Source organism: Rhinoderma darwinii, chromosome 2 (genome assembly GCF_050947455.1).
Source record: "Rhinoderma darwinii isolate aRhiDar2 chromosome 2, aRhiDar2.hap1, whole genome shotgun sequence".
Lineage (NCBI taxonomy): Eukaryota > Metazoa > Chordata > Amphibia > Anura > Rhinodermatidae > Rhinoderma > Rhinoderma darwinii.
The window spans coordinates 479,222,237-479,235,901 of record NC_134688.1 but is presented as its reverse complement, the minus strand read 5'-3'; the positions used below and the strand labels follow the sequence as shown (position 1 = coordinate 479,235,901).

The following is a 13,665-nucleotide window of genomic DNA, read 5'->3' as shown; positions in this document are numbered from 1 at the left end:
CGGAGGAGAGCGGATACATGGAGCGTCTCTGGAGGACCCGTCCTGTATTACAGACAACACATTGATATGAATAGACACTGTGTAATACTTTATTTCTCCTGTGGTGGCGCTGCAGGGAAACTGAACACTTACTGACAGATTTCCCCACAGATCACAGCTGATCGCTGGAGGTCACAGCAGGGGGAGACTTTGATTAGTTTATTGTCAAGGATCCCTACTAACAAATAGGGATTGTCCAAAGTGGAGACCCCCCCTCCCTTAAGTTATGACCCATGTGACCTTATTGTAAGTGTAGTAATCTGTGGCCGGCACATAGAGTCTGTGACTACACTACATCTGCTATAGGTGGCGCTCTTCTCCCTGCTATGGGGTGTATGGAGCTCATAACCAGTGCCTGTATAGAGCAGTGATCCCAACCTGTCGAACTGTAAGGGTCTGTTCACACGGCCTGTTTTCGTCCGTTTTTCTGTCCGTAAACGGCTGAAAATTCGGAAGCAGGACGCCTCCAAACATCTGCCCATTGATTTCAATGGGAAAAACGGCGTTCTGTTCCGACGGGCCGTTTTTTTTACGTGGCCGTTTTGAATTACGGTCGCGTAAAAAAAACAGCCGTGATAAAGAAGTGCAGGTCACTTGGGACGTTTTTGGAGCCATTTTTCATAGACTATTGAAGAAAAAAACTGCTCCAAAAATGGCAGCGAAATTCACGAGTGGCTTAAACATCTGAGAATCAGGAGCTGACCACCTTGAAAACCGCTCCGTGTTTTCAGCTATTTTTGAGTTTGCGTGTGAACAGAGCCTGACGGCCGGCGTGTTCTGACTCCTGAGAGTTGTTGGGAATGCTGGGGGTTGTAGTTTCATATCAGCCGCAGGTTGGAGTCTCCTCGTGCCGCACTGTATCACCGGAGTCTCCTCGTGCCGCACTGTATCACCGGAGTCTCCTCGTGCCGCACTGTATCACCGGAGTCTCCTCGTGCCGCACTGTATCACCGGAGTCTCCTCGTGCCGCACTGTATCACCGGAGTCTCCTCGTGCCGCACTGTATCACCGGAGTCTCCTCGTGCCGCACTGTATCACCGGAGTCTCCTCGTGCCGCACTGTATCACCGGAGTCTCCTCGTGCCGCACTGTATCACCGGAGTCTCCTCGTGCCGCACTGTATCACCGGAGTCTCCTCGTGCCGCACTGTATCACCGGAGTCTCCTCGTGCCGCACTGTATCACCGGAGTCTCCTCGTGCCGCACTGTATCACCGGAGTCTCCTCGTGCCGCACTGTATCACCGGAGTCTCCTCGTGCCGCACTGTATCACCGGAGTCTCCTCGTGCCGCACTGTATCACCGGAGTCTCCTCGTGCCGCACTGTATCACCGGAGTCTCCTCGTGCCGCACTGTATCACCGGAGTCTCCTCGTGCCGCACTGTATCACCGGAGTCTCCTCGTGCCGCACTGTATCACCGGAGTCTCCTCGTGCCGCACTGTATCACCGGAGTCTCCTCGTGCCGCACTGTATCACCGGAGTCTCCTCATGCTGTACATCTTCTTCTTCCAGACTCATAAAGCCATGTCTATCGGGCGCCAGGGGCGGGTGCAGGTGGAGGACATTGTGTTCCTGATCAGGAAGGACCCGCGCAAGTTTGCCCGAGTGAAGGACCTGCTGACCATGAACGAGGAGCTGAAGAGAGCCAGGAAGGCCTTCGACGAAGCCAACTACGGCTCCTAGTGACCCCGGCCAGACCTGCGTGCCCTCTATAGGGGACGCCGGGCACAGGATGGGGGTGGGGCGCGATTCTTGGGGTAACAAAGTAAAGTTCTTTTTTTTTTTCTTTTTTTTTCATTTTTAACTTAAATATTCTGTCAAAGGGAAAGAAATAAAGCTTTTTATATTAGTTCGGTGAGTTCCTGTTTCTTCATCCTCTGACCTGCGGAGGCTTCCCATGGATCAGGACATGCTGCCGGGATTATGGGGGGGGGGGGGGGTCCGGTTTCACCCTTAAATGGAACATGTGGTTTACATTTGTGGTCACCCTACACGTGGCCTGCTGGGTGTTCACACCGGGGATGTTGGCGACTCTGGTATGACTGGGGCACAGCTGCTGGGGGAGTAATAAGGAGAGACTGTCCGCGCCATCACCGCATCGCTGCCTCTAGGAATCTTCTATCTTATGGAGGTTTCATTCATTAGTGACTGGTTGTAAATGATTAAACCTGGATGTCCAACCTTATAGGAGGCTCAGACTGCTTCTCTGTCCATCCCCCATGCTTTACACTGCAGCTCTGCGTCATCAGATTGGCTGTTGTGTATAAGCACAAGCTCCGCATGACATCAGTACATGAAGAGGTGATTTACATGACCGTGAGGTGAGAAGGATTATAAAGTAGATGATTATCTGGTAACTGCTGTGTGTAGACTGAGGAGATGGGGGGCGCTGGAGAGCAGCTTTTAGAACCGTCACGTTTATTTTATTTCAATCGTTTTGTGCCTTTTTTTTTTTTCCTCCACTTTTCTGACTTTTTCTTAATGTCAGATTCCCCTAACTTTGCCGGGTTCCCACGGGTCGGATACACTGCGTAAAATCTGCAAAGCAAATCCGACCTGGAAACCGCATCACCTGCCGTCTGAAAAAAGTTTTAGTGATTGGCTGCAGAGGTCACATGGGATGAAATGTCATCCCAGAAGGCCGGACTGCAGGAAGAAACACAGGCTTCTGGGTAAGCAAAAAAAACAAAAACATCTGCTACTTGTGGGTTTTAACGCCCCATAGAATTCAATGGGGAAAACCTGCAACCAATGAGCAGCGTTTACACAAATACGACTGACGCTGCCGAATAAAATTTGTGCTCTCATCCATTTTGCTGAGGATTTTCTACAACTAATTCCGTTGCGGAAGATCTGCAGTATTTACGCAACGTGTGAACTGACCCTTATAGTTCTGCTGGGGTCACAGTCAGCGCGTGGATGGACGATTATTCCCTCTAGTGATGGCAAATGTTTTGATTGGTCATAAACAATGGTGAAATCCTGCCGTCAGTGTGTGCGCCGTCAGTGTGCGCTGTCTGCTTTGTCTGGTTTTTGGTGTGATGTAATATACGTGTTTCAGAGGAGGCGGGAATCCTCGCTAGTCCTCCTCATTTTAATAATTTTTTTTTTTTTCATATATAAATAATGTTTTCGTTCCTCACCACATGTCACTATTGATTTCACACTTGCTCCCTTATTTTGCACTGTTGTACACTGATTCTGCCAGCAGGTGGCGGCCATTTATCCTTATGTTCTTTCTACCAGGAGGTGGCGCTGTTTCCTCTGCGACAGGGTTTTGTCATTCAGTGTACCCTTAGGCCCTGTTCACACAGAGTTTTTTTTTTTTTTTGCAGGCAGAAAATTGACTTTCGGCCGGTTTTTGGCACGGTTTCCGACACGCGGTTTCCACGTCATAAAGCGTGTCAATAAACTCTGTGAAGCAGCCATAGGCCTTATTTACACGAGCGTGTGTGACGTCCGCTGTTTAAACATGTAAGGCCGGATTCACACGAGCGTGTGCGTTTTGCGCGCATTGCAGTTCTGTGTGTCATCAGTGTTGGCGGCGTGATTTTCTCGCATATGCTGTCCTTATGACACGTGGTTTTGATGTTTAGAAAGAAATGAAGGAGGTGGTTTTATTTTTTCATTCATTTCTTCATCTACTGTTGTGCGACACACGGAAGTGCGTCCCTGTGCTGCGCGTGATTTTCACCCACCCATTGACTTCAAACGGCCAAGTATAGGACATGTCGTGAGCTTTACGCAGCACACATTCACTACGTAAAAATCACGGGCTGTCTGAATGATCCCATAGACTAACATAGGTCAGTGCGACGCGTCTGATTTTCACGCGCATATCACGGACGTTAAACACATTCGTGTGAATAAGGCCTTAGGGGTATGTTCACACGCAGTGACCAAAAACGTCTGAAAATCAGGAGCTGTTTTCCTATTTTCAGACGTTTTTGAGTTTGCGTGGGAACATAGCCTTTCGTCTGGAAACACTGCGTGTGAACACACCCTTCGGGTATGTTCACACGGCAGCGTCCGTAACGGCTGAAATTACGGGGCTGTTTTCAGGAGAAAACAGCCTTGTCATTTCAGCCGTAACGGCATGTGCAGGCGCTTGAACGCCGCGTCCAATATGGACGTAATTGGCGCTGCTTTTCATTGGAGTCCATGAATAACGGCTCCAATTACGTCCCAAGAAGTGACAGGGCACTTCTTTGACGCGGGCGTCATTTTTACGCCCCGCCTTTTGACAGCGGGGCGTAAAAGAAATGACCGTCTGAACAGAACATCGTAAGACCCATTCAAATGAATGTTTGCCGACGCTATTGAGGAGCGTTTTCGGACGTAATTCGGGGCTAAGGGTATGTGCACACACTAATTACGTCCGTAATTGACAGACGTATTTCGGCCGCAAGTACCGGACCGAACACAGTGCAGGGAGCCGGGCTCCTAGCATCATAGTTATGTACGACGCTAGGAGTCCCTGCCTCGCTGCAGGACAACTGTCCCGTACTGTAAACATGATTATACTACGGGACAGTTGTCCTGCAGCAAGGCAGGGACTCCTAGCGTCGTACATAAGTATGATGCTAGGAGCCCGGCTCCCTGCACTGTGTTCGGTCCGGTACTTGCAGCCGAAATACGTCCGTCAGTTACGGACGTAATTAGTGTGTGTGCACATACCCTTAAACGCCCGAATTACGGACGTAAATAGTGTGTGTGCACATACCCTTATTGTCAGAAGGTGGCGCTGTTGTATCTGGCGATAAGAACTGGACCAATAAACAAGTTCGGTTACCGATACTCCACTCTATAAAGCGATCTCTAGCGGAACGGGATAAATCTACCAAGGTTGTTCAAACGGAGTAGAATTATGGCCGACTTTGAGTATTGCGGAGGGAGTACCAAGATGGCATCTGCTACAGAAGCCGAAGAGGGTCAGCGAGCGTGTCCTGCGTCTGTCATTAGAGGAACCCTTACCAGAAGCGTCCATAGGGCTAGGCCCACTGCGCATGCGCATTCTCCTCCACACGCAGGGCAAATACCGGCTGCGACGGCGAGGGCCTGACACCGGCGACAGCGGAGACACCGGAGGACACGGGACACCGACACCACAGGAGCGGTCATAGGAAAGACAGGAGGCAGGTGAGAGAGGAGAAGGCCTGGGCCCGGCCCCGGGGGCCCTGAGCTCCCGCTCCGCATATTATAGTGTTATAATGTACAGTGCGGGATTATATACCTGAGATCCGCTATTATAATGTTATAACACGTCACTGTATATCCGCGGGGTCATGTGACATATAGCGCCCTGTCTGTACATATATAATATGATTGATAGCCTATAGGCCGGCACTGTATACAGCCCCACTGATTCTATAGGGTTATTATATATTATCGTGTGTTCTGCAGTCCTTACCTGTGTCCGTCCTATTAATGTTCTAGTTTATATGTAATATTATATACCGCCCCCCCTATATATTATTACTGGTCACATGACCCTCCCAGCATCCTCTGCTCTATGACATCATCGCCGGTCTGTACTTCTTCTGTATTTATTATATATGACGTTTACAGTAAATTCCTTGAAGGCTCCGTTCACATCTCGTCTGGCGCGCACGCTTAGACGCGAAAAATATGTGTCACAACGTTTACCGCGGCGTGTACGTCTGGTCAGGGCGGACGCCCTCGTGGTGTCGTTTGTACATACGCTTTCGCTTACGTTCTATCCTTTTTTTCTCCCATGTCCTGATACGCGTCGTCTACTGCGCTTCTCCGTATTTTTCCGTAAGTTATAGGTTTTTATCCGTAGTGAAGTCAATGGCGACCTGTGGAGTCTTTAACCCCGCGTTGGCACACATCAGACGTGTTCTCTCCATATACAGGAAATCTCGACTTTACTACGTTTTTTTGATTTAGCTCCAGAACAAAAAACCGTGCACGACGTCATATCACAAAGGTGTGCGCAAAACCAGATGTGAACTGCGCCCAATCCGACATCAGTAAGACGCGAGCGCTGCCGGATTATCGGATGGGAGAATGTCACAACTGATATAATATTATGGGCCTTACTCTTTTATAATCTGCCCCGGCCGTAGATTCATCCGTAATTACGGACCCACTCATTGCTATGGCGCACGGACGTCTTCCCGTATATTTGAGGTGTCCGCGCCGTAGAAAACTTCCGTAAAAAATACGTGTCCTATTTTTTATTTTATTTTACGGACCATGATCCTATACTATATAATGGGATCATGGTCCGAAAATGCGGGTGACTGTCCGCGGGCGGCCATAGCCGTAATCATGGAGCGCGAGTACGGTCATGTGCATGGGGCCTAAGGGCAGCAAGTGGCAGTAATATCCCTGGGGGGGTCAGGACGGGTTATATATGCTGCCCCCCCTCTCCCCTTCCCTTCCACTGCTGCAAAGATAAATCATACACCACATATTGGGGGGGGGGGGGGTGTTATGTGATATTTGGGGTGTAAAGCTGCAAAGGGGGGGTTTGTCTTCCAGGAGTGCAGGAAAGCCGGGTGACCAGTCCTGGAGGATCTGTACGGGGGATCTTGCTGCTTGTCACCCAGCTTTCCCAGACACCTGTAAGGCTTTGTTCACACTCTTAGCAAATAACGTCGGAAAATACGGAGCTGCTTTCAAGGGAAAACGGCTCCTGATTATAAGAAGTTTTTTTTTAGCAACTCGCATTTTTTACGGCTGTTTTTGGAGCTGTTTTTCGGTAGTCAATGAAAAAACGGCTCAAGAAATGACATGCACTTCTTTTTCGCGGGCGTTAAAAAACGGCCCGTGGGGACAGAACGCCGTTTTTTTCCATTGAAATCAAGATGTTTCGCGTTCTGCTTCCGATTTTTTGGGCCGAAAATAAGCCGTGTGAACATTATTTAAAGGGAATGTCGCTAGAAATGATTATTTTTTTTTTCAGTTAAACAATTAGTATATAAGTGATTACACATGGCTTTAATTTTTACAATTTTTTCACAAGTCAGGAAATATTATAAATTAGATGCTAATTTATAATATTTCCATGTGCTGGTCACTAGAGGGAGCAGTTCCCAAAATTGCAGCATTGGCATGTGGTAAAGCAACCTCATTGCTTTATGCTGCAAATTTGGGGTGGACACACTCCCTCTAGTGTCCTCACACAATCCCCCCTCCCGTATCCGGGCTAGTGCCAGGAGAAGGAGGTGGTTGTATCTTCTAATCCTCCTACACTGTGCATTCGCTCAGAAAATGGCGGCACCCAGTGTAGGAGGATGAGATACAGTAGTAATCAGACAGTATAACACAAACATACACAAACATAACTTACCTGCTCCTGCCGCCTCCGATCCTACTCCTCGCGTCTTCGCTGCCTGGAACATATGTCCGGAAGCCGCGACCGGAAGTCGTCATCTTACTGTCCGGCCGCGGCTTCCGGTCCACATGAAAATGGCGCCGGATGTCGCTCTACCAAAGACCTCCCTTTTGGTCTGTGTGGGAGCGGCACATGCGCTGTTCCCACACAGACGGCGTACGCTGCAGTGAATGGAACGGCTCCCTTTCGCATTCTCTATGGGGATGTATGTGCCGTATTCCATGTCTGTATGTGTCGTTAATCGACACATACAGAGATGAAAAGAAAATGGCAGCCCCCATAGAGAAGAAAAAGAAAGAAAAAAGTACAACACAAATAAATAAAATTTATTTTAATAACATAATAAAAGCAAAGTTATATAAAAATATTATTTTTTCGCGACACCTTCCCTTTAAGGCAAATACACCTGACGATTCAGTGCTGTAATCACTCTATCTGACCCCTAGAGGGCGGCCTAACATCTGACAGGTGCACAAATCTCACCACAGCGACATGTAGATAATAATGAGCGGCAGTCATTCCCCCTTAAATATTACTACCTTAAAGAGGCTCTGTCACCAGATTTTGCAGCCCCTATCTCCTATTGCATGTGATCGGCGCTGCAATGTAGATTACAGTAACGTTTTTATTTTTAAAAAACGAGCATTTTTGGCCAAGTTATGACCATTTTCGTATTTATGCAAATGAGGCTTGCAAAAGTACAACTGGGCGTGTTGAAAAGTAAAAGTACAACTGGGCGTGTATTATGTGCGTACATCGGGGCGTGTTTACTACTATTACTAGCTGGGCGTTGTGTATAGAAGTGTCATCCACTTCTCTTCACAACGCCCAGCTTCTGGCAGTGCAGCACTGTGACGTCACTCACAGGTCCTGCATCGTGTCGGCACCAGAGGCTACAGATGATTCTGCAGCAGCATCGGCGTTTGCAGGTAAGTCGATGTAGCTACTTACCTGCAAATGCCGATGCTGCTGCAGAATCAACTGTAGCCTCTGGTGCCGACACGATGCAGGACCTGTGAGTGACGTCACAGTGCTGCACTGCCAGAAGCTGGGCGTTGTGAAGAGAAGTGGATGACACTTCTATACACAACGCCCAGCTAGTAATAGTAGTAAACACGCCCCGATGTACGCACATAATACACGCCCAGTTGTACTTTTACTTTTCAACACGCCCAGTTGTACTTTTGCAAGCCTCATTTGCATAAATACGAAAATGGTCATAACTTGGCCAAAAATGCTCGTTTTTTAAAAATAAAAACGTTACTGTAATCTACATTGCAGCGCCTATCTGCTGCAATAGCAGATAGGGGCTGCAAAATCTGGTGACAGAGCCTCTTTAAATATAACTTGCTTTACCCGTCCCGGTTCATTCCCAAAGTCTGTCATGTTATGATGAAGCAGTAGAGCTGGATACAGATATATATATACAGGGGCTATTGTCTTATCCTGTAATGTGAGCAGTACAATAAACAGTAGAGATATAATATAACCCCCCCCCTATAGAATATCTTGTATATAAGACACCGACAAATTATCTGTGTAAAAGAAGATATGCAGGGAAATTACAGTAATCCGGCATCTAATATTTCCAGAATTCTGATAATCCAGCACTTTGTTTCCAATGGAGCTCAGTTTTATAGACTTTTTGGAGACTGTCCGATAATCCAGAATGTTTGCTGAAGCGGCATCTGTCCTGTCCGTCAATGCTGGAGGAAAGGAAGTCAATGTAGACAAGAACAACTCCTGTGTGCATGCTGAGCATGTCTGTGTACACCTCCCCATCATAATCTATAGGCACACGTCACGTTGTATCTTTTTTTTTTCTCGACCTCTCTCGCCCGCGACCTCTCTCTCTCTCGCCCGCGACCTCTCTCTCTCTCGCCCGCGACCTCTCTCTCTCTCGCCCGCGACCTCTCTCTCTCTCGCCCGCGACCTCTCTCTCTCTCGCCCGCGACCTCTCTCTCTCTCGCCCGCGACCTCTCTCTCTCTCTCGCCCGCGACCTCTCTCTCTCTCGCCCGCGACCTCTCTCTCTCTCGCCCGCGACCTCTCTCTCTCTCGCCCGCAACCTCTCTCTCTCTCGCCCGCGACCTCTCTCTCTCTCGCCCGCGACCTCTCTCTCTCTCGCCCGCGACCTCTCTCTCTCTCGCCCGCGACCCCTCTCTCGCCCGCGACCCCTCTCTCGCCCGCGACCTCTCTCTCGCCCGCGACCTCTCTCTCGCCCGCGACCTCTCTCTCGCCCGCGACCTCTCTCTCGCCCGCGACCTCTCTCTCGCCCGCGACCTCTCTCTCTCGCCCGCGACCTCTCTCTCTCTCGCCCGCGACCTCTCTCTCTCTCTCGCCCGCGACCTCTCTCTCTCTCTCGCCCGCGACCTCTCTCTCTCTCTCGCCCGCGACCTCTCTCTCTCGCCCGCGACCCCTCTCTCTCGCCCGCGACCTCTCAAATCTTCTTGGCAGTCCGTTTCATGGGTCATCTAAGGTCTCTGTGCTAATTTAGCTCCTCGGAGGCGGTACTTTTGCTGATCGCATATTAACCAATCAGGGTGTAGTATTCTCAGCTGCTGTGCCGACAGATCTGATTATAAAATTGCTACCCATGTTCTGCCCTGGTTATAATAAGTCACTAATTTCTGTCTGGGGAGCTCTGAACAATCTTCACAGTGGTTCCCAAGTGACCCCCCCCCCCCATGAGGAGAAGCAGGTTGGACAGAATGGAATTGAACCTGTCAGATCTTTTGTTTGAGTGATAAGCGGCATCTGTTGTTCCTGCAGACACTTATCTCTGTATCCTCTTGTGATCACATGACCCCTCAACTAAGGGAGTGGGGTATAGCAACGCGAGAATAACAAGTGGGTTCATTACTTTACATAACCCCCCCCCATATGTAACCCCCTCCCCCCGCAACCACCGGAGCTATCTGTACTACTCTGCAGACCTGGTGACCTCACATGTAACTCTAGTGACATCACCACAAATGGTGATGTCACTGCTAGAGATGTAACACCCTGCTCCGGCCAGAATAGAAAATACTCCCACTCTTGTGTATATGGGCAGTATTATAGTAGTTATATTCTTGTATATAGGGAGCAGTATTATAGTAGTTATATTCTTGTATATAGGCGCAGTATTATAGTAGTTATATTCTTGTATATAGGAGCAGTATTATAGTAGTTATATTCTTGTATATAGGGGGCAGTATTATAGTAGTTATATTCTTGTATATAGGGGGCAGTATTATAGTAGTTATATTCTTGTATATAGGAGCAGTATTATAGTAGTTATATTCTTGTATATAGGGGCAGTATTATAGTAGTTATATTCTTGTATATAGGGGCAGTATTATAGTAGTTATATTCTTGTATATAGGGGGCAGTATTATAGTAGTTATATTCTTGTATTCTTGTATATGGGGGGCAGTATTATAGCAGTTATATTCTTGTATATAGGAGCAGTATTATAGTAGTTATATTCTTGTATATAGGAGCAGTATTATAGTAGTTATATTCTTGTATATAGGAGGCAGTATTATAGTAGTTATATTCTTGTATATAGGAGTAGTATTATAGTAGTTATATTCTTGTATATAGGGGGCAGTATTATAGAAGTTATATTCTTGTATATAGGAGCAGTGTTATAGTAGTTATATTCTTGTATATAGGGGCAGTATTATAGTAGTTATATTCTTGTATATAGGAGTAGTATTATAGTAGTTATATTCTTGTATATAGGGGGCAGTATTATAGTAGTTATATTCTTGTATATAGGGGGTAGTATTATAGCAGTTATATTCTTGTATATAGGAGCAGTATTATAGTAGTTATATTCTTGTATATAGGGGCAGTATTATAGTAGTTATATTCTTGTATATAGGAGTAGTATTATAGTAGTTATAATCTTGTATATAGGGGGCAGTATTATAGTAGTTATATTCTTGTATATAGAGGGCAGTATTATAGTAGTTATATTCTTGTATATAGAGGGCAGTATTATAGTAGTTATATTCATGTATATAGGAGGTAGTATTATAGTAGTTATATTCTTGTATATAGGGGGCAGTATTATAGTAGTTATATTCTTGTATATAGGAGCAGTATGATAGTAGTTATATTATTGTATATAGAGGGCAGTATTATAGTAGTTATATTCTTGTACATAGGGGGCACTATTATAGTAGTTATATTCTTGTATATAGGAGCAGTATTATAGTAGTTATATTCTTGTATATAGGAGCAGTATGATAGTAGTTATATTCTTGTATATAGGAGCAGTATGATAGTAGTTATATTATTGTATATAGAGGGCAGTATGATAGTAGTTATATTCTTGTATATAGGGGGCAGTGTTATAGTAGTTATATTATTGTATATAGGGGCAGTATTATAGTAGTTATATTCTTGTATATAGGGGCAGTATTATAGTAGTTATATTCTTGTATATAGGAGCAGTATTATAGTAGTTATATTCTAGTATATAGGGGGCAGTATTATAGTAGTTATATTCTTGTATATAGGGGGCAGTATTATAGTAGTTATATTCTTGTATATAGGAGCAGTATTATAGTAGTTATATTCTTGTATATAGGGGGCAGTATTATAGTAGTTATATTCTTGTATATAGGAGGCAGTATTATAGTAGTTATATTCTTGTATATAGTGGGCAGTATTATAGTAGTTATATTCTTGTATATAGGGGCAGTATTATAGTAGTTATATTCTTGTATATAGGAGGCAGTATTATATTAGTTATATTCTTGTATATAGGGACAGTATTATAGTAGCTATATTCTTGTATATAGGAGCAGTATTATAGTAGTTATATTATTGTATATAGGGGCAGTATTATAGTAGTTATATTCTTGTATATAGAGGGCAGTATTATAGTAGTTATATTCTTGTATATAGGGGCAGTATTATAGTAGTTATATTCTTGTATATAGGGAGCAGTATTATAGTAGTTATATTCTTGTATATAGGAGCAGTATTATAGTAGTTATATTCTTGTATATATGGGCAGTATTATAGTAGTTATATTCTTGTATATAGAGGGCAGTATTATAGTAGTTATATTCTTGTATATATGGACAGTATTATAGTAGTTATATTCTTGTATATAGAGGGCAGTATTTATATTCTTGTATATAGGGGGCAGTATTATAGTAGTTATATTCTTGTATATAGAGGGCAGTATTTATATTCTTGTATATAGGGGGCAGTATTATAGTAGTTATATTCTTGTATACAGGGGGCAGTATTATAGTAGTTATATTCTTGTATATATGGGCAGTATTATAGTAGTTATATTCTTGTATATAGAGGGCAGTATTATAGTAGTTATATTCTTGTATATAGAGGGCAGTATTATAGTAGTTATATTCTTGTATATATGGGCAGTATTATAGTAGTTATATTCTTGTATATATGGACAGTATTATAGTAGTTATATTCTTGTATATAGAGGGCAGTATTATAGTAGTTATATTCTTGTATATATGGGCAGTATTATAGTAGTTATATTCTTGTATATAGGGGCAGTATTATAGTAGTTATATTCTTGTATATAGGGAGCAGTATTATAGTAGTTATATTCCTGTATATAGGCGGCAGTATTATAGTAGTTATATTCTTGTATATAGGAGCAGTATTATAGTAGTTATATTCTTGTATATAAGAGCAGTATTATAGTAGTTATATTCTTGTATATAGGGGGCAGTATTATAGTAGTTATATTCTTGTATATAGGGGCAGTATTATAGTAGTTATATTCTTGTATATAGGGGCAGTGTTATAGTAGTTATATTCTTGTATATAGGTGGCAGTATTAGGGCATGACCACACGTGGCGGATTTCCTCCGCAACTGTCCGCATCAATGCCGCACCTAATCCGGGTTGCGGATTACGGCTGCGGATCTGCACAAAATGTGCAGTAAATTGATGCGGACTAGCTGCTGCGGACTGCGGGAAAAGTGCTTCCCTTCTCCCTATCAGTGCAGGATAGAGAGAAGGGACAGCACTTTCCCTAGTGAAAGTAAACGAATTTCATACTTACCGGCCGTTGTCTTGGTGACGCGTCCCTCTTTCGGCATCCAGCCCGACCTCCCTGGATGACGCGCCAGTCCATGTGACCGCTGCAGCCTGTGCTTGGCCTGTGATTGGCTGCAGCCGTCACTTAGACTGAAACGTCATCCTGGGAGGCCGGACTGGAGACAGAAGCAGGGAGTTCTCGGTAAATATGAACTTATATTTTTTTACAGGTTGCTGTATATTGTGA

The 13,665-nt window shown here is 45.0% G+C and overlaps 2 protein-coding genes across 4 annotated transcripts in view; both read left to right on the top strand.

Annotated features, from left to right (window-relative positions):
- Positions 1-1,885, top strand: part of TAF13 (TATA-box binding protein associated factor 13) — a 5,622-nt gene extending 3,737 nt beyond the window's left edge. For both annotated transcript variants that reach the window (XM_075851022.1, XM_075851021.1), the window contains exon 4: positions 1,549-1,885. In XM_075851022.1, the coding sequence (XP_075707137.1) occupies positions 1,549-1,719 (171 nt within the window). In that variant the 3' untranslated portion in view covers positions 1,720-1,885. The remainder of the gene's footprint in view (positions 1-1,548) is intronic.
- A 3,113-nt stretch (positions 1,886-4,998) lies between these two features.
- The window catches only part of KPNA1 (karyopherin subunit alpha 1), a 78,060-nt gene continuing 69,393 nt past the window's right edge, over positions 4,999-13,665 (top strand). Inside the window, exon 1 of one of the 2 annotated variants that reach the window (XM_075854710.1) lies at positions 4,999-5,171. The gene's annotated coding sequence lies outside the window, so the exon portion shown is untranslated. Of the gene's footprint in view, positions 5,176-13,665 lie in introns of both variants that reach the window. The other variant, XM_075854709.1, reaches the window with a different exon arrangement.